This window comes from Dicentrarchus labrax, unplaced genomic scaffold (genome assembly GCF_905237075.1).
Source record: "Dicentrarchus labrax unplaced genomic scaffold, dlabrax2021, whole genome shotgun sequence".
Classification (NCBI taxonomy): domain Eukaryota; kingdom Metazoa; phylum Chordata; class Actinopteri; family Moronidae; genus Dicentrarchus; species Dicentrarchus labrax.
This window is the reverse complement of record NW_026136719.1, coordinates 10,380,221-10,401,611: the sequence shown is the minus strand read 5'-3', so window position 1 is coordinate 10,401,611 and position 21,391 is coordinate 10,380,221. Positions and strand designations below refer to the sequence as shown.

At 38.5% G+C, this 21,391-nt stretch overlaps 2 protein-coding genes and 1 long non-coding RNA gene across 3 annotated transcripts; 2 read left to right on the top strand and 1 right to left on the bottom strand.

Annotated features, from left to right (window-relative positions):
* Nucleotides 1–1,171: 1,171 nt before the first annotated feature.
* Nucleotides 1,172–8,660, top strand: fgf7 (fibroblast growth factor 7). The gene is made up of 4 exons (XM_051379280.1): nt 1,172–1,600; nt 2,002–2,664; nt 6,466–6,572; nt 6,753–8,660. Exons 2-4 carry the CDS (start codon nt 2,379–2,381, stop codon nt 6,966–6,968), a joined length of 609 nt encoding a protein of 202 aa, XP_051235240.1. The 5' UTR covers nt 1,172–1,600; nt 2,002–2,378; the 3' UTR covers nt 6,969–8,660.
* A 4,375-nt stretch (nt 8,661–13,035) lies between these two features.
* LOC127351597 (uncharacterized) lies at nt 13,036–16,671 on the bottom strand. Its single transcript, XR_007880917.1, has 3 exons — nt 16,556–16,671; nt 13,575–13,679; nt 13,036–13,475 (listed from the first exon to the last, which is right to left on the bottom strand). It is a non-coding gene; the product is annotated as an uncharacterized LOC127351597 (long non-coding RNA).
* A 246-nt stretch (nt 16,672–16,917) lies between these two features.
* Nucleotides 16,918–21,267, top strand: dtwd1 (DTW domain containing 1). Its single transcript, XM_051379271.1, has 5 exons — nt 16,918–17,159; nt 18,682–18,997; nt 19,180–19,317; nt 20,424–20,712; nt 20,861–21,267. Exons 2-5 carry the CDS (start codon nt 18,740–18,742, stop codon nt 21,088–21,090), a joined length of 915 nt encoding a protein of 304 aa, XP_051235231.1. The 5' UTR covers nt 16,918–17,159; nt 18,682–18,739; the 3' UTR covers nt 21,091–21,267.
* The last annotated feature ends 124 nt before the right edge of the window (nt 21,268–21,391 follow it).

The following is a 21,391-nucleotide window of genomic DNA, read 5'->3' as shown; positions in this document are numbered from 1 at the left end:
TGGGATTGACCACTAACGTCTCGCCGGCAAGCTCCCCTTATAGGCATGTCTACAAGAGGGGGCCCCAGTTTCGAGATTCCAGGCAAGGTCATTCTTTTCTGCTAAGGCCAATTCATAGGGGTCTTGGGATTGCCTTGTCTGGCCCCTCTCCTGGCAACGTTTTTTCCCCTACCAGGTGATAGCTGCCCCTGGCAAGACAGCTTTGAGGGTCACGCACACCGTGAGAAGATATCAATTTATGTATAGTGGGTCTGTAAAATTCTCAAACTGCAGTCCACCTGTTTCTACAATTTTATTTAAATTCAAGATTCAAACAAAGTATTTGCCTAGGGGCGCCCTGATAGCTCACCTGGCGGTGCTGGCGCCCCAAGTGCTGGGGCTTTTCTCTAATTTCCTTGATCCTTGATTTTAATGTCTAGTTCTCTGGTATAATATGGTGGCTGCCTGAAGTGATATGTTAAGTGATGTTTCCTTGGCCTATGTGTCCAAAAGACGTGTGTGTGAACTGTCTCTGAGGTGATAGGAGGGACAGATGAACAGGCCAGAGTGACACTTAATAGATCTGGTGTTTACGACTCCCAGTTTGGAGATGAGAGGGAGACCTGCTGCGTCCAGAAGTCCCTCTCTCTCAGGCCTGCAGCCCTGACCTCCCCAGGGGAGCGCGTCATTAGGGCCCATATAAACTTTTGAAGTACTGAGTCCAAGGAAAGGCCAGGTATGTAAGGCAATAAATTGTGACTTTAAATACAAACACAAAAAGTGAAAGAGTGCATGACCCCTGCCACAGAGATGACTACTTCTGAGCAGTTATGTCTTCTGTTTTTCTCCCCTTGGATGGATACCTGCCAACCATAACTTATCGCTTCCTACTTTTACACTCAATAAGAATGAGAACTAAAGGGCTTCTTTGAAGTTTTTTTTACTTGAGTCAATAAATCCATGCCAATAATTTAGTGCAGCTAAGCAAAACCACTAATTAATTGTGACATTTAAAATGATAGGGAAGGAATTCTTTAAAGCTTTGTCATCAGAGTAAATATCTTAACCATTGCTTAAGTAAATGTGAGTCATTATGAGATCTGTTACAAGCACAGCACAAACCTATTTAAGTGCAATATGTTTCTTGGAAAAGGCAGAGAGGTTGGAGTAAGTTCTGTGAAGGTGAATGTGCATGCAAATTTTCTCAAAGTATTTAGGAGTGCATACCAAGGAGAGCCTGCTATTCTAAGAGTTTATAGCTCCCTCTCATGTCCGGTGGGTGAGTGACAGTGAGAAGCAGGCAGAGGGTGTTTCTCCATTGCATCTTGGCCAGGGACAGCTGACTGGTTGGGATCTAATTGCTCTCAAGTGAGGTCAGCAGAAGGCATTTATCTAAGCAGAGTGCACAGCGACAGTGGAAGATGCACAGAGTCAGCCTGCCAGAATCAGGGAGACATCCATGGGAATTGACAGAAGCTCCCAGCTCTTGCTTAGATTTACTGCATTACTGGGCTTGGTTTACAACTGAAACTACAGCTTTAGAACTAAAGAGTCTTCAAATTAAAACTCTTGCTGAAAGGGAAAACACCTCTGACAACTCCTGTCGTCACTCAGAGCACATGTAAGTCATTAAATTAAAAATCTAAAGATTTTTTTTAACAAGATAAGCTGCATAGTTTGTTTGAAAGTAAATATTGTATGTATGCTGATACAGAAGAGATAATAGACTTAGACTATATTTCACTGTTCTGGGTCTAAGACAGGGAGACCTCTGCCTGTCACAGTACACCACAGAAATGTGTATTTACTGCCAAGAAATGTAGAATACATATTCGTATGAACACAGAAAACGAGAACCTCTTTGAAAGTTGTTTTTTAATTGTTGTAATTCTTGACTATAGAATTTGGTAAATCCCAGAAATTAGTAATTATTGTTTTGAAGCTGCTTATCAAAAATCTTTCAATTTGTATAAAAAGTGTACCTGTGAGTAAAAATATCTAAGTCTAAGTCTTTTTTTATAGTGATATCCTACATAACATTTCCTGAACTGGATTATGACGTCCCTTGTCGGATTATGGTCTCAAGAGGATGGAGCCGTCAACGCACACCATCACTGAGGACTAAAGAGAGGCAACAACTCATAATACTTCCACCTGTCTTCTTCTTCACACCACTCTCCAGCTTCAGCCAACACCAACCCGCTTCACAAAGTGTCCTCCACAACCACCCTGTCTCAACATCCCACTAGGAATCCCTGCTGCAGCAACAGGGACCCGGAGGTCCCAACACAAGTGTCACAAGTCAGGGATCAGGGGATCGCTGGGCTGAGGGATAGCACACAGATCTCTATCTCACATTTCAGTATGTTGTTCATTGATTCCCACTGCATTGTATTATAATGCGCAAATGGATGCTGACATGGAACCTTCAAAATCTGTTCTCGGGACTGTACCTGCATGCAATCTTCCTGTTCGGCAGTGTGTGTGTGGTCTACAGTGACTGCACTCCAGAGCAACTTGCCGCCATCATGAACTGCTCCAGACACGAGCGCCACACCAGGAACTACGACTACATGGAGGGAGGAGATGTGCGCATCCGACAGCTGTTCAGCCGCACGCAATGGTTCCTGACAATTGATGACAATGGCAACATCAATGGGACTCAAGATCCTACCAACTGCCACAGTAAGGATGACTCTTCTTGTCTTATTATAAAACCACTGCTTCAATAAGTTTCTCTGTATTTATTAGTAATAGAAAAAATACACAAATCTACCCATTTAAATGTTATAAATGTAGTTTTGAGCTCTTTCCACTGAGTCAGTAAAGAACCTTTAGCCTGTCAAGGTGACAGAAGCACGTGGGAGGTGTTATTGTACAGAGTGCTCTACAGTGTAATCACAGTGTTAATGGGTCATGAGTCTCTGTTAGAGCAGCCAAAGTGACAGAGGTAAAATGAAGCAGGCGGGGTCTTTGGCTTGTTAAACCATAACACCATGTAAACACAAGCTGTAATGAAGTAAACTGAAGGGTCTTGGAGACTGATGGGTGCCAGGCCCCTGTGACCTCGGGCTCACATCGGCACTGGCTTACATTTGTTCAGCCGTATTTACTCTCCCACAAATGTACAGTCTCAGGATGAAATATCGGGACAAAGAATTAGCATTAATATATTAGAAATTAGAATTCAAGAATTAGAAAATGGATGATATTCACTTTCTAATGATCCTTTGGTTAGAAAATGACATCTCAAACAAAGACAGCCACCTTACCGTGTCTAGTCCAAAATTACTATTCCAAAAAATTTAAAGCAAAGTTTGTCAAATACTACACGCCAGTTAACCAATGAATCGAATGAGAGTTGCTAGCCATGGTAATTGTAATTTAACACATTCAATTGTTAAAATAGTTTCTTTTTGAGCCAACACTTTTCAAAGTTCGTGTTCTCTGATACTACTGGAAATCTCTGTCATGGTGAGGATGTTTTAAGTAGTTATCATTTCCTCCTATCTGACAGTGTGGCTTTGGCTGGAATGTTGGTATGACAGGGAAATGCCTCAAAGTGGATGGAGAAGATGCTTGTGCAACAATTGGCAATGAAAGACAGACGAATTGATCCACCCTGATGTGGCTGACAATCGCACGCTATAGGCAGACAGAAATTTAACCAATAAGCTTTTGAAGAGACTGGTGTGGATATATATGTAATAAATCAGTGAGTCATACTTTCTGGCTGCAGTGAACAAGAAGCCCTGAAAGGCTGATTGCATAAAGGTTTTTTTTTTTTTTGGGGGGGGGTTTACAAAAAGAGAAGGTAAAAAAGAAGAAACCAAAATGAGAAACTTGGATCTGCATTATTTCTGGCCCTCTGCCTCTTCAATAAAAAAATGTAGGCTTACTTCCAGTGAACTAATTTCTTGCAGTTTTTTCTAACATTATTACATTTCAAATGGTTGTTTAGATAAATAAATCTAAACATCTGCTTCTTTCTTTCTTCTTCTTTCGTATTTGCAATGAAAAGTCTAGCACTGATATTGGGATAGAATAAAACAGTTGTGTGGCTCAGAGGCAGAGCAGGTCGTTCCTTAATCGGAAGGTTGTGGGTTTGATCCCCGGCTCCTGATGCCACATCGAAGTATCCTTGAGCCCCAAATTGCTCCTGATGCCGTGCATCGGTGTGTAAATGTGTATGAATGTTAGTTTCTGCTCGATGGACTTTGCCATCACTGTGTGAATGTGTATGTGTATGAAAGGGTGAATGTGGCACGTAGTGTAAAAGCGCTTCGAGTGATCGGAAGACAAGTACAGGTCCGTTTATCGTTTGCTCTAGAAATGTTTCTAAAACATAATATGTGTGTTCTGGTCAGGGGCATTGCAATAGTTTCCAGCAAAATTATGTACTGAATGTGTAAACAAATCCTCAAAAGCAAACAAACCCATATAATGATAACAGATAGATTTACATCAGTCAACATAGTAAAATGGTCATTACTAGCATGTTGTATACAAGTGAAAGACTATGGCACAACTTAATTTGAAAATTGTGATAATAATATCAATAAAAAGGTTTTGTTAAGCCACAGCAAAGAACAGATAAACAACTTCCAAGAAATTATCAACCGCAGCACAACGACTGGAAAACTGAATTAAAAGACAATAACTAAATAAATGTGGGGAAAAAGCACTCAGATTGTGGCATTATAGACTTGGTGTCAGGTGCAGCCACTTAAAAATAATTGAGAGACTGATTGTATCCTGTACTCGCTATTAATGTAATAAAGATAATCTGATAAAGATACAGAGTATTTTGTGGTTTCAGTGCAGATAAGGATTAGACATCACATTTTAAGACAAAGAGAATAAAAATTAATTAAATACATTTTTCCAGACATTACGTGTTGTTAAGGTATTTGAAATTCCACTGCACAGTAATGCACTATTCCTGGAAGGCTGTCTGCAACATCCAGTAAACACTGGATTCGAACTCTGTTCAGAAAAAGCAGGATTAGGGATTACCCACAAGTTAGTTTACTCAGCCAGGGGTTGGACCAGAGAGTGATAACAAATCTGTTAAAGCTGAGGATGGCCTGAGGCTATCCACGTCAGAGCCAAAATGTTAACAATATGTGTGTGTGGAAGTGTGTTCCATCTTTCTACAGTAGACCAAACAACTGAAGCTGTTACATGTAATATTATGGGAATAGCAGAAGATGCTATGCTTCTTAACAACCATAAAAAACAATGTATGGTATATTAAGAGATGAATAGTTAACTGACTTTGAATGTATAAGGGGTTTACAAATTAAGATGTAGCTCTAACAGCATTCATTTGAACTTTCACCATGTCATGATTAATAAAATCAAACATTGTAATCGTAAAGCTGGGTTAAATAAATATGAGCACACAGCCAAAGGGCAGTAATATTAAATCAAATATCAAGTGCAAGCAGAACACAAACAACATTTTAAGATTGGGAAACTGCCATCTGTTTGTGATCAGACACTAAAATGCAGCATGCTCAATGTCCGTCTGAAGAGCTTTAATAGAGTTCTTTCCTTTTTTCTCTGCCTGTCAAATGAAAGGATTTCTGCAATATGTAAAAATGAACAACACAATTTTTATATTACCCACAAATCAATGATCTGGACCTGTAATGTAAAAGCTTTTTCTATGATGAACAAAGATTTTAAATGTTTAATTGAGCCAAGTAGATCTAATAATCAGTGAGTCCAGCAAGTAATTTGCTCCTTCAGTTTCAAAGGAGGTGAAACACCATACTGTAATCATTACTGCCAGTGTTCTTAATATGTTCTTAATATAATACATATTTAGAAATATTGCTGTATATATGATCTGCATTTGTATATTTAAAGTTGTAATCTCAGCCTTCAAAAGTTGCCCACTCTAGCCTGTTTTCTGCATTTTCTACCTATGTACTCTTTAAGTCTTAACACATTGTGTTTCAATGCAAAGACTAGTAGTATTTGTTTCAGGTTTTCAAAACAATATTTTCATTAATAATTAAAGTAATGGCCTTTTAATATAAACCCAAGAAATATAGTCAAACATACCCCCATTCTTTGAAGTTGAACGTTATAATAAATCTAAAAAAATTCACAAACCAAAATAGTTAAGCATAAGTGTTTTTACTCTCCCACAGAGTTGAAGAGCAGGCCTAAAATGTAGCGTGCAAAGCACACTCAAGGAGGTAGTTTTCTCAATCCCAGGAGAGAGAGGCCTAATCTGTCTCCCATATGTGCTATGGCATAGGTTGTGGTTTGTGTAATGGCCACCCAGGCCAGTTAACAAGGCTTGAATGAAGCCAGAGAGACCACAGACTGATTAACCACAGGAACTTCCATCCCATTTGTTAATGAAGATGAATGTTGAGAGCAGTGTGGAGCTGGAGTGAAAGCTGGATGTCAACAGTGTCTTATCTGTGCTGTGATATGTCTCATTTTCCTAACTGTCTGAACGTCTGGCAGGTATCCTGGAGATCAGGACAGTGTCTGAAGGCGGCATACTGGCTATCAAAGGCGTGAAGAGCCAGTTTTATATCTCTATGAGCAAGGCTGGACAGCTGCAAGGCAAGGTAATATTTTTCCTCAATGAGAAAAGTCTTACACTGTTTGCAGCTAATCCACAGTCAAGTTGAAATATAACAACTGTTGCAGAATATCCTTTTAAATAATCAAGACCAAGAAGTGACAATATGTTAGCAACAGCAGATTGTATTGTATCAGTGCTGTAATGTTTGTCTTGTCTTTTACAGAGGATCTACAATGAAAACTGCAACTTCAAGGAGGTTTTCCTAGAAAACTACTTCAATGCTTATTCCTCTGCAAAGTGGACTAAAAATGGCAAAGAAATGTTCATAGCCCTGTCTCAAAAGGGAAGGCCAATGCGAGGGAAGAGGACCAGGAGGGAGCATATAGCATCTCACTTCATCCCGATGAAGTGCAGGGAGGAGGAGAGGAGGGTGGACTGAAAAAGCAGAGGACTAATGAGTCGTAAATTGTGTATGACTTCAATCACATATATGTTAACAGACACATATATACTCATTACCAACATCACGCTCCACTCTCCTCCATTTGTAGATTTGTTATGTTATAATATGTTGTAATATCCATAAGATAAAGAAACAGATATCAGACGACATTAAACTATCCCAAACATTCTCAAAGAAGACGCTGAAACTAGAAAATACTAAAATATTTCAATTAACTTTGACTGGTATACAAACTGTAAATCCACAACTCGATGTTATTGTTATTTTGAGTTAAATATCATATTTCCTTATAAAACAGTTAAGTATTTTCTTATAAAACAGTAAAATGTATTATGAACAGTCGGGATTGTATCCTTTTCCAAAGATGATCTACACCCGGCCAGTTGAGGAGACCTGTATGATCAACAGAAAGGTCCAGCATAGAGATATGGCTTGACCACGATGTGCTGAAGCAAGCTGGACTTGTCTTTTATTAATGGTACAAGTGCTCAGAGCACGCAAAAAACAAACAGAGGCACGATGAATTACAATAACATGTTCAGAAGAGTAAGTAGGGTTTGAGAATGATCTATTCTGATCTGTCTGTCCTTCCTGCATTGAGAACTCTGGTCAGATGCATTGTAGCTGTTCACTGATTCCCTCTTCATTATCAAGGTGTGATTTTGAAATGCTAAAACATTCTGCTGCTGCTGAAAAGATATCCAGATTAAAATACAAAGTGAACATAATAAATGTGTATGCTATGCAATCTCTTTCCATCAAAATTAATAATCCTATACACTATAACATCACATATTTATTTATAAGGAGATTTGTTTTTAGTTAGTGTTAAGACATTCCCATTTTTACTAAGTATGACTAAGATAAAACATTTACCAGGAGGTCCACTTATATTTACCACACCTAATCAATACTAATTTCAATCTTAAAGGCCAACTCTCTGCATGACATCACTGCAATATGCCCATACTAACTGATGAGTTATATGTTAAAGTGTCCTGTTTTCTTACAGTGTGCATTGTTGCACATTACTGGGCAACTGTTGAAGTACAGTGAGATTGAGTTAGAAAGTTAGTGTGTTTTTTTAACATTATAAGATATAAAAATCTCACAGTAACTAGCTTAAGTTCCTTTGGTTAACACGTGACAGTTACCTACTTACACATCCAGCAGAAAGAGAGCAACACAGGACATGTTTGGTGTCATTTTTCTTGTATTCACAAGCACTTTTTCCTGCTTTGGTCAGACAGTTTTTAAGAAGAATATCTGGCACTCGTGAACTAAATGTTCTACCTTTCGTCCAAAGCCACTCTGTCAATCAGCAAGCCATTATTTCACCTGGTAATGTACAACCCATATCTGTGAACAGTGTCTTGATTCTTAATTTGATTCTTGAACTAGCAACAATTTCACATTATAAGAAGTATTTTAATTCAATGTTAATGTAAAAAATATTGCTTTGTTATATTGCAACCTCAGAAAGAAAAATCTGCATATGAACCATGCCTTTATTCTGCCACTGATGAGACTATGGAGCTGAGCAGCGAGCTCTAGAGTAAGATGAAGAGAAAGAGGTTCTGCTGACATACTGTGATACTGTGTAACTTCAACACACCCTCGATAACTCAATAAATCTGATTTGAGAAATAAAGTTTTTTTTACAATTTGCATGCCGACCATTACTGAGAAAGATGACCTTGTTATTCAATAACAACTTTTTAAATATCTGTAATCTCGAGTGATTTGGACTCATTTCTGGTACATGATAAAATTGTATTATGATAAGTACAAAATGTGTGATCTGTTATTTGCTGTTATTTCAATCTTATTAGAAAATGACTGTTCGAGGATTAGTCTAATCTTTGATAAAATTATGGTTATTCAGCCTTTAATTCTATCATTTGTACAAGCCTGTAGAGAAAAGGTATTACACATTAAGCAACTACAGTGTCCAACTCTGATATTACTGCAGTCCTCTGGAGATATTAAGCAGTCCATTTCCCAGTTTAGCTGATTTAATGACAAGATAATCAAATCTGTTGATGTTTTCTTTGAGAAGATTTAATACACATGGCTAAGAAACATTCTGGGAAAACTTTAGTGTCCTTAGACAATCCTCGACACGAGATATAAATGAATAAGATCACTCAATCTGATAAGGGAGGTTGAGACGTGGTAATACAACTCGAGGATAAATCTATTAATTTATGATGGAAGATAAAAATATCGACATGGTCAAATGTCACATTAATTCCCTCTGAGTTTATATTGTATTGAGTATAAGTGGAGTCTTGTCAGTGCAAAAAACTATCGCAGACATATTGGCAGGGTGCCTCCACCATACGCTCATACAAAAACATATTTAAGCACACAGACACACACACACACACACACACACACACACACACACACACACACACACACACACACACACCAACACATAGCATGAGTTTTCCCTTTTCCCTGGGTTCACATCTGGCTTGGAGAACCCCTGTCAGATAAAGACAGTCAAATTGAGAGAGCCAACCCCTGAAATACATTTGACCCAAACAACATCTGAGCAAGGTGAAGGCTTCTGCCAAGTCACGCAAAGTTAGTCTTAGCAGATAATTTGTAACATGCTCAAAATGTAAACACATTTCAGACTCAAGGTTGTGTATTCCCAGCAGAGGCGAGGCTGAAGCCAGTGAGAATGAGAGAGAACTGTCATAGACATGAAGATAACAGACTTCCAAAAGAAAAGACGCAACACAGGCACGCCAGACACATAAATTACACTTACAAGGTGTTCCAAGAGAGACAGATTTTGTTTAATAAAAAGCTCCTGAAATCACAAATCACTATCGTACTTTTTTAATACCTTTTCTTTTTACAAAATGTGGGATTCCCGTGCACTGTTCTTCATCTGCTGTTCATTACAGTTATCAGATAGCAAAATGATGAAAGCTGCTATACTCCTGCCAGCAATGACAAAGAGTTTCTTTTCAATACAGAATACTGCCATGTTACGTCATCACTGAATGTATGCAAGTAAACTGTTTAAACAGCCAATGTCTCAATTGTTCTTATTTTATATTAGCAATAATTCGGAAATTGATTACCAGATTACGAGGTCAAATGTAGCGTTAGAGTAGTGTTTATACTTCATTTCCTCTGCTCAAAATAACAGATAAGAGCTACTGTGCAGTTTGATGGACCTGCTGGGATGAATAATGACTCAGTGACAATGATTTACTATTCAGTGCAATGATCTACAACAGCAGTATTATATTTGCATTTGTGTGGAAGCATGAAAACGAAAAACCACGTGTCCCATATTACAAACAACATGTGCAGACATGGGCAACGTCTACAAGGAGGTTGAAAGAAGTCTGACACTGGTTGTGAAAAGGGCTGCAGGGAAGGATGGAGTGAGACAAACAGAAAGGGGAAGGATGAGAAAGGAAGGCAAGTGAAGATAAACAGGGAGAGAGGCTGGGGAGTCTCGTGCGATGTAGAGAGGTGGTCTTGGGGCAGCGGGAGAAAGGGGAGGCCCTGCAGGGGAGGGGGAACACGCAGCTGAACTTGATACATTTCAGGGCCATAAACCTTCATTTCCCCAGAGGAAATCGGTGGTTATGCAACATGGGGAATTCTGTGTTTGCAGACCATAGTACATTACCCCAAGATCATTGTGAAAGAGGGTAAGGACCTCAAGCAACCAACCACAATATCGCACTTTCTCTGAATTAAATCCACACAGATATAAGCCTACGTTTTTTATAAAAAGATGTTTGTGATCACCAACAACATTGAAGACTTGAAAGACCACTTAGTTATTCAGTCACGTCCACCATGAGTGGCACTTTCTGCCTTTCAAATGCCATTTTAACTATAGTGCATTAGTAAACTATTCTTGATCATCAGCAAATAAAAAACAAAAACATCTCACTCATTCAGAGCCTCCTTTTCAGCACCCTAGAAGGAATCTCATCAGGGAGACTGAGGAATGTGATACCCCAATAATTAAAGCTCACCCTCTGGTCCCTCTTTTTGAAAAACCACCACCCCAGTCTGCCACTCCACAGGTATTGTCCTTGACCTCCACACGACACTGAAGACAGCTCAACAATGTCCAGAACCTTCAGCATCTCTACCTCAGCAACCTCTGCAACCTCTGCTAGGGATATGGGTTTGGCTTCCCCCGAGTCTTCAGGTCAGGTTCAGAAGCTCCCCAAAGTGCTCTTTCCACCACTAAAAAAACATCCCCAGTTCAGGTTAGCTTAGCTTAGTTTATTTGGCTAATGCTGGCTACTTAGGTTGCTTACCTGTCCAAGAAACCAGAATTTTAATGTAAATCAGTATAAAAAAAACAAACTATATGCATATCCTTTTTTAATTAAAACCCTACATGTACATGCTGGCACAGAAAAAGTCCCTGAACATACACCGATCAGCCATAACATTATGAGCACTGACAGGTGAGGTGAATAACACAGATTATCTGGTTATCATGGCACCAGTGGGTGGGATATGTCAGGCAGCAAGTCAACATTTTGTCCTCAAAGTTGATGTGTTAGAAGCAGAAAAAATGGACAGCGTGAGGATTTGAGCGACTTTGACAAGGGCCAAATTGGGATGGCTAGACGACTGGGTCAGAGCATCTCCAAAAGTGCAGCTGTGGTGGGGTGTTCCCGGTCTGCAGTGGTCCGTATCTATCAGTGGTCCAAGGAAAGAAAAGCGGTGAACCGGAGACAGGGTCATGGCTCACTGATGCACATGGGGAGTAAAGGCTGGCCCATATGGTCCGATCCAACAGAGGTCAAAGTGAATGCTGGTTCTGATTGAAAGGGGTCAGAACCTATCGTGACGTCACCCATCGGTTTGTGGAGTACCGCTTTGAAGCCTCGAGTTTGGCGTTTTGGCTGCCACCATGACAGTAAAATGGAGCCAGCGCGAGCCAGCGGAAGTGACGTACTTCAAACGTACAATAAAATATGTTTCTGAAACGATTTTTAGCGAAAAATAGTCAACGCAGTTACCGGATCTAGCTTCGTATTTGAGCACCACTGCCTAGTGTGACAGTTTGATGGGATATGACGGACTCACTGAGAGTGACCTGTCAATCAAAAGGTAGCCCAGCCCAAAAGCATACGCAACTTTAATGTCTATTTTACTCTAAATTAGACCATAATTTACGAAATGAACATCATAATGTATTGGAAAAGATGTGAAACTAGCGACTGAGACCCTAAAGTCATCAGGAAACTGTTCACTGAGCTCATAAATTAAATGTCAAGTCAGCTCATTCTCCATTAAAGTGAATGGGATCCGTGTGCAATTGCAGCCAATGGAGCTCCCCCTGCTGGAATTTACATAGAATGCAGGTTTTAAGACACTTTACGTTGGCTTCACTTTTCAGACCTGGAAGCTCTGTCCATTATATGTACTGTCATTGGTCAGAACACACAGTGCATCACTGTTTGTTGTGTATGACGCTGCTCTGTGTATAATCATTGTTTCATCTCTGTAGCCTTGGGTTAAACACTGATTGTAGTAGATCATTTAGTACTTTCGAATATATCAAATGAATAATTAACGGAGATTAAGTATCGGTACTAAATATTAAATATATTGCCAAATGTGCTTACGTTTTTTCAGAGTTTGAGTTATTTGGATGCCAAGAAAATAATAAAGTGAATAGTGTTCAGTGGTTATTTCAGGGGGAACTGGGGGTGTGCATATTTCGTTGCAAATACACTGCCTGATGTGAAAACTTGAAATCTCAGCAACTTTTGTATTAAAAGAGGAGTTCTGGCATTGATTAACACATTTTTTGAAACCCACTGATACATTATGGTTCCTGGATTGGAACTACATTCTAACGATGAAATAGTCCTAATAAAAAGTATTGACAATAGGGTCTGTGGATTATCCAGAGAAACAGGGACATTGTTGTTGGAATGACATGCCCGCCATTTACTTTTTCAGATGTGAAGTGTTGGTCAGCACAAAGGAAATCTCAAAGGGAAGTCTAAAAAAACCTTTGTAAAGAAAACCAAAACCATTTCCATGGCTTGATCCCAATAGAGAAAAGAATGTTTTTTTGTGATTTGAGTGGACTGACCCTTTAAATATTTCAATGAAATGAGGTTTACTTCACTTTTGGAACGTTTAAAGAGGTATCAAGTTAAATAAAAGAATGAGAGATAGTCTGCAACACAAAGCCAACGTATCATTTATGATGAAAATGTTTGAGTAAGGCATGCTTTTGCAAATATATTATGGATACTTAGGGGTTGTTTTTTTTACTTGGCTTACAATTCTGCCAAGCAAAAATCTCTTTGGGTTTTAGGAGGTTATCTTGACACATAGTGTGCAAAAACACAGTTTGAGTATATCTCTCACCACAAGCAGGATTCCTCTCTTTGTATTCATCTCCAGCTGCTGTAGTGAGCCAACTTCTGTTCCTGTTCTGCCAGGAAAAGAGTTTGGGCTTCATACCTGAAAATCACACCGTGCAACTATTAAAAAACTCACACTATTCCAAATATGGAAAGTCTGTCAGTCTGAGCAGCACTGCAAGCTTCAGGGTGTCGTTACCTGAGATCCATGTCACCAGGTCCCCAGTGTATCTCTTGAAGTTGTCATCCATTCAGGGAATGCTCAATAAAATGTTATGTTGGCTGCTGAGCTGCCTGGATACACCTGGAAGACCATATTTAAAATATTACATTTTACATTTTAAAATCTCGGACTGTATTTAGAACTGACAAAAACATAGAAAACAACTAGGAACTTTATGTATTGTGAACACTTTCCTTTTAATTTTATCTAGACTGTCGTCAACAGCGAGACAAGAATTCCTGAAATGCGGTCAGACTGTTTGTTGTTTCATTCTTGTGTGTTAGACTAAACAGAAAAGGAGGGTAAACATGTCAGGAACAGTCAATCCATTAATATTTGATGCAGAAGGATGGCTCTTAACCATGGTATTGTTGTGTCTAGCTGTGTGACAATTTAATACCAAAGGCAATACAGAGCATATAGACCAAAAGACAGTGTGCTCGGTGTGATTAATATAACTAATATTAATAAACTACTGCCATGATTCTTAAAGCAACTTGGCACACAGTGCACATTTGGCAGATTTCTGATTGCTTGTGATCTAATATCACAGACACCGGAAGGTCTCATTCGATACACATCTGTTTGCCATGCAAGTCTGCACGCGATTGTCTGTTTCATAAAAAGTGTGACAGCTCAGGTATCTTTGAAATCTGATTAATGAAAAAATCTGTTTTACATCACACCAAACACATCTGGCTTTGAACAAGACAAATGCATATTAATACTGTAGACTAGTTTTCCCTGAACTAACATTTCAGGTTTTGATCAGCCATATGGGGGAAATATCTGACACATTGAATTTGGGCTAATGCAACGTGACTTTAAAGGCTTCTTAGATTAGAATGAAATTTCCATGGTAGTAGAGAGAAAACAAATGAAAATTATTAGACTGAGTTACCATTTTTATTTGACTGTAATATTATATATATATATTATATTATATAATAATATAATATATGTATTATTCATATATCTTAAATAGCTAAAAGAAATCTAGGATGCAAATGGAAATTCAAAGATATGGATCCAGGCTATACCATTGACAGTAGGCTATATATTAGGGGCTACAAAAACAGGAGACTACAAAAATACAAAAAGTACCATCAGGGTAGCCTACATACTTAAAAATGATGGACCAAAAAGATTGGGATTGCTATATGCTGAAACAGAACTGTTAGTTTACAGCTTTTTTATTTCTAATTATTTTAAAATAATGCCTTTTTTTAATGTATACAGTGGATATAAAAAGTCTACACACCCCTGTTAAAATGCCAGGTTTTTGTGATGTAAAAAAATGAGACAAAGATAAATCATGTCCAAACTTTTTCCACCTTTAATGTGACCTATAATGTGAACAATTCAATTGAAAAACAAACTGAAATCTTTTAGGTGGAAAAATAAAAAATAGAAAACTTACAATAACCTAGTTGCATAAGTGTACACACCCTCTTATAACTGGGGATGTGGTTGTGTTCAGAATTGACCAATCACATTCAAACTCATGTTAAATATAGTAGTCAGTACACACCTGCTATCATTTAAAATGACTCTGATTAATCCCAAATAAAGTTCAGCTGTTCCAGTAGGACTTTCCTGACATTTTCTCAGTTGCATCTCAAAAGCAAAAGCCATGGTCCGCAAAGAGCTTCCAAAACATCAGAGGGATCTCATTGTTAAAAGGTATCAGTCAGGAGAAGGGTACAAATGAATTTCCAAGGCATTAGATATACCGTGGAACACAGTGACGTCATCATCAAGTGGAGAAAATATGGCACAACAGTGACCTTACCAAGAACTGGACGCCCCTCAAAAATTGATGAAAAGACGAGAAGAAAACTGGTCAGGGAGGCTTCCGAGAGGCCTACAGCAACATTAAAGGAGCTGCAGGAATTTCTGGCAAGTACTGGCTGTGTACTACATGTGACAAAAATCTCCAGTATTCTTCATACGTTTGGGCTATGGGGTAGGGTGGCAAGACGGAAGCCTTTTCTTTCAAAGAAAAACATCCAAGCCCGGCTAAATTTTGCAAAAAAAATACATGAAGTCTCCCAAAAGCATGTGGGAAAATGTGTTATGGTCTGATGAAACTAAGGTTGAACTTTCTGGCCATAATTTCAAAAGGACCCAAAGCATAAATCCAAATCAACAAAAGCGTGGCTTCACCAGAAGAATATCAACGTTTTGGAATGGCCCAGCAAGACCCCAGACCTGAATCCCATTGAACATCTGTGGGATGATCTGAAGAGGGCTGTACACAGTCGATGCCCTCGCAATCTGACAGATTTGGAGCGCTTTTGTAAAGAAGAGTGGGCAAATATTGCCAAGTCAAGATGTGCCATGCTAATTGACTCCTACCCAAAAAGACTGAGAGCTGTAATAAAATCAGAAGGTGCTTCAACAAAGTATTAGTTTAAGGGTGTGCACACTTATGCAACCAGGTTATTGTAAGTTTTTTTATTTTCCCCCCTAAAAGACTTCCATTTGTTTTTCAATTGAATTGTTCACATTATAGGTCACATTTAAAGGTGGAAAAAGTTTGGACATGATTTATTATTGTCTCATTTTTTTTACATCACAAAAATCTGGCATTTTAACAGGGGTGTGTAGACTTTTTATATCCACTGTAAGAATGTATCACAGGACAACAAGCATTCACTGTTTATTCAACTTATAACGTAACATTAATTATTAATAATGTAATGTATACCTCTGTTTATGTTACTTTTTTTATGAGAGTAGCTTTAACGTTACCCGAGACAGTATGTGGATAAAGTAGTATTTGGGTGGAATAAACTTTTATAACTACTTTAGAACAATAGGTACTTTCAGGACGGTAGTATTTGGGTGGAATTAACCTTTAAAACTATAATAGAAAGTATTATTTGACTTCTAGGGTGAAACTGCAGCTTCTGGTACTGCAGGAAGGTCTTATTGTATTTAACGTGAAAACTTACCTGAGTTAAACTAGTTTATTTAAGCAGCTAACCCAGAGTCCTCCGGTTACATTAACAGAAACTGATGTTGGCACTTGCTGTAAACTAATTTAAAGTTAGTAGGTAACTTAACTGCAGGCAAGGTCTCTACATAATAAATAAAATAATATTTTTTTCCAGGGTGGCGAAGTCATGACCCACCTTACTCTATCTCTGATTGGCTACTACTCGTTGCCTTTTCTGCTCTGATTGGTTCGATTTCGGTATTGCTGGAGATTAAGCCAATCAGAGGCAGAGTAGGGCGGGTCGCGGTCTCGCCGTCCTGGAATTAAAAAAATCGCCTACCTAACCGCACACAATTGGTGCCTAGCAACGGGTAACCGGCAAAAGTGCTCAGTGTTTCCGGCGTAGAAGAAGAGATCCACGCTGTTGTACACCGGTAGACACGTTATGCGACCAGCGAGTGGACAACATATTGTTTGTAACTCATTTAAACTAATGTTTCACAAACGTCTGCTTTCTTATTCCGCTAGCAGCTGAGCTAACTAGCCACTGTGACTTGTGTCTGCTTGTAGCCGAAGCTACAGCTCGGCTAACAGAAGCTAGCTTCACTAGCATGAATCAGGTAATGTTGCCTCAGTAGTGAAAGCTGGGCGGGTGTAACAGCGTGTGTGTGCATGTTGTGCTTCTTAAATGTTGTTACTGAGTTGTGCGTAGTCAATTGTGGTTAGCTCACTTTACATAAATGTACTAGTTTTATAATCCAGGTTAATTAAATACCCTTTATTCAGCTAAAATCTGGTAGCAAAAACCTTTTTATCGTCTTAGAGATGATCAGCTGGATCAATACTATGGTGAAACATATATATATATATATACTTATAAGACAGTATTGTGAATGTTGATACTTTTATATTTAGACTGGGAATGACTGATTGTGGATATCACAATCACATTTATTGGCCAGGTATGTGCACACATACAAGGAGAAAGACAACAAGCTCAACAAAATAGACATAAACTACTATGTACAGTTATACACACACACACACACACACACACACACACACACATATATATAAACTAACATTTGTAGACAATAGTGCAAAGGATGCTGAAATACTTTATCTTTAAGTTATATGAGGTGGGTGGATATGACAGTACACATGGGTAGATGTGTTTGAATGATTGTATTTCTGTTTGTTTTTTTTAAAGAAACTGAATTTTGACCATTTTAGTTATTAATAAAATAAATGAATAACTAGTCTTTAGCTGCATGACATGTTAGTGCATTATGTACTCCTATATCTGTTGGAGAATAACTAATTTTAAAGTTTGAGCCATACTGTATAAGTTTATAATGTTGGAATCTGGAATAGATTTACAAGACCAGGTCATTTGCTGCATTTTCATATTTCATGCTTGACACATTTACATTTCATAGCTTTAGTCATATCATGCATAATCAGATACTGTAATTTGACTTGACTAACAGAATTACAGTGGCTTTAGTGCACAAGTGTTTATGCATTTGACAGTTGACATATCTTTAAGTTATATGAGGTGGGTGGAAATGCATGTACACATGGGTAGATGTGTTTGAATGATTGTATTTCAGTTTGTTTTTTTTAAAGAAACTGAATTTTCGACAATTTTAGTTATTAATAAAATAAATAATTAACTAGTCTTTAGATGCATTAGATGTTAGAGTCCCGGGGATTGTTCCCTGAGTGATGGCCTGTGGGTAGAAATAAGAGCGAGAGAGACCATTATTGATCGTTTCACATTTGATTTGGTCAGAAAATTGTATGACTTTTAATAATAATAATAATAAGATTGTAGTAGTAGTTGTAGTAGGCAAACACAAAACAATAAAATTGCTGAAAAATGTAAACAAAAACTATGCACATAAGAATAATCATACATACAAATACCTACACATTATCCAGTCTCCTCACAGTATTAATGTTATATCAATATACCCAATATTCCAGCTAAATTCAGCTCATTTGTCTGAAAAAGACATTTTAAATAACAACCCCTAGTTTGTTTAATGGCTTTTCCACATTATTGCGCTCCCTTATGTAAATGTTGGATCATTTCTGTCTGCTAATATATGCGTCGTTTGTTTTGTCATTGTTGTTCAGCTATGAACGTCAGGCCCACATTCTCCGGCATTGGTCTGTCAACATTTAAAGAGCAAGCATGAGCAGCCTGGATCAAGACCAGCGTCTCCATCCTAGTTGCCGTGACAAAACAACAGTCTCTAGTGACTCATCAGACGCTCATGAGCTTGCCAAGCAGCCTCTCCAAGGTCTAAAATTGGCATCCCATGCAGTGCTGGAGGAAGCACAGCAGAGGGGCAGGTTGAAGTGCTCTAAATGTGGAGGATCAAGGATGTTCTTCTGCTACACATGCTGCTCATTAGTGGGTGTCACCGTACAAGAAATTCCCTTAATCAGGGTCAGTAAGTGGTTAGGGCTCACTTTATTTGCTCCCTTAAGAGAGACCTTGGCTATAGTAGTATCCTAATGTGGTGGAAAATGTTATGTCTTTCATGTACGATTTATGAAATTTTGCACATGGAGTGGTTGAAATGTAACCGCCTTCTTGACCTGACTGTACATATTTTACGTTGTGCTCAGCTTCCTGTGAAGATAGACATCATCAAGCATCCCAATGAGACAGATGGCAAGAGTACTGCAATCCATGCCAAGATCCTTGCACCCAGTGACGTCACTATATACACATACCCCTGCATACCTGACTATGAAAAGGACAAGGTAAGTTGTTTTTCATGCCAAAAAGTTTATTTAACTCTTACACTTTTAAAGGTCCAGTATGTAACATTTAGGATGATCTATTGGCAGAAGTGGAATATAATATTCATACTACTCATATTACTGTTTCCAGTAATGTATAATCATCTCAAGAAAAGAGTCGTTGTGTTTTTGTTACCTTAGAATGAGTCGTTCATATCTACTGAGCGAGGGGGTCCTCCTCTATGGAGTCCGCCGTGTTGAAACACCTTTTTTTTTTAAGTTTTGCAGCGTTACCACTAGATGCCACCAAGTGCTACACACTGGTCCTTTAAGTGTCATTGTGAAGCTGTACTCTCTGTGGTTGCAGCTAAAGATTATTTTTATTATTGATTAATCTGCCCATTATTTTCCAGATTAGTTTTTTGGTCTATAAAGTTGAAAGAAACAAATAATCAAAACTACTCGTTACATAACTTCAGATATCTTGTTTTGTCCACTTAGCGGTCCAAAATCCCAAGATAGTCAATATACTACCACATAATACCAAGAAAAGCAGACATTCTTCATAATTGTCAATCAATCAAGAAGTACTCTAAGTGTAGTATTTATTATATTCATATTTCTACTGCTTCGTTTTTCTTCTTTTACCTACTCCAGTGTCACTGCACCTTATTGGCTTCATTTGTTTATACTTTGAATGCAAGCAGCTGCTGCCTACTGCATTATGTACTCCTGTATCTGTTGTAGAATAACTAGTTTTCTGATCTGGAATAGATTTACAAGACCAAGTCATTTGTTGCATTTTCATATTTCATGCTTGACAAATTTACATTTCATAGCTCTAGGTATACTTGACTTGACTTACAGAATTACAGTGGCTTTAGTGCACAAGGCATGTGTGTTTATTGTATTTGACAGTTTCAAACTTTTTTTCTTCAGGCTTCTCATTAATTTTACTGAATTGAATAAACTCAGTTTATCAACTTCAATTTGCTTCTATCAAACTGTATTACATTCCTCTCTTTCAGTGCCTCATATAAATCAGTTAGAAACAAATATTGTTTCTATTCTTAGTTTGTATGATAGTGTTCCAGTCTGAGTCTGTGTTGTCTCTCTGCTCTCTCCAGGTAGTGTTAGTGTTTCCTGGTCCAGGAGCTGTCTCGGTTCAGGACGTGATGAAGTATTTGCTTGACAGGACTGACAGCGATTCATATTACTCCTCTGATGAACCCTGCATAAAGAGGCTGAAGAGTAAGGAAGTTCAAGGCGCCACACACACTGCCGAGAACCCGGAGTCAGGGACCCCAGATGAAGCAAAGGGCTTTGAGTCAAAGGTGTATCCCCTAGAGAGGGTGGTCTTCATTGACAGCACATGGAACCAGACCAACAAGATCAGCACAGACGAGAGACTGCAAGGTAATCATCAAAGACTGAATTTGTGCAGCGTTTCAAAGAGTCCTGACTGGTACTGATTATTGGGGGTAAACTTACTTCACCCACAATGCTGTTTAACATGATCTCACTCATGTGTTCTCGTGTGCTTTCTGACTGATGTGTTCTCTAGATTTGCTCCGAGTAGAGCTGAAGATGAGGAAAACATGTTTCTGGCGCCGGCAGAAGGGCAAACCAGACACCTACCTTGCTACTATCGAGGCTATTTATTATTTCCTCAAGGACCTCCACGAGCACTGCCTTGCTCAGAAGTACGACGGAGAATATGATAACCTTCTCTTCTTCTACTCTTACCTGCACTCGGTTGTCAACCAGGCTAAGACTTCTGCTGGAAAATGTTGAGAGGAAAACCTGAAATCGGCTACGAGAGACTGTTACAAACTGTAGCTGAAGGGTTGATTCACATGCCAGCCCTGGTGTGTTTGGTTTTATTTTATGGTTGAGTGATATTTTATTTTGTGAGGGATCTGTTTGTATAAGAATATGCAATAAAACACAAAGGGTTTACAAAAACATGAATGAGGTGTGTTTGATACGAGTAAATACAAGAAATAGGATTAAAAACTAAATCCTAGAGTTGCAACAAAGGTTGGATAACCGCAAGCTGAAATAAAACAAAGTGACAACCACAGAAACAGTTAAT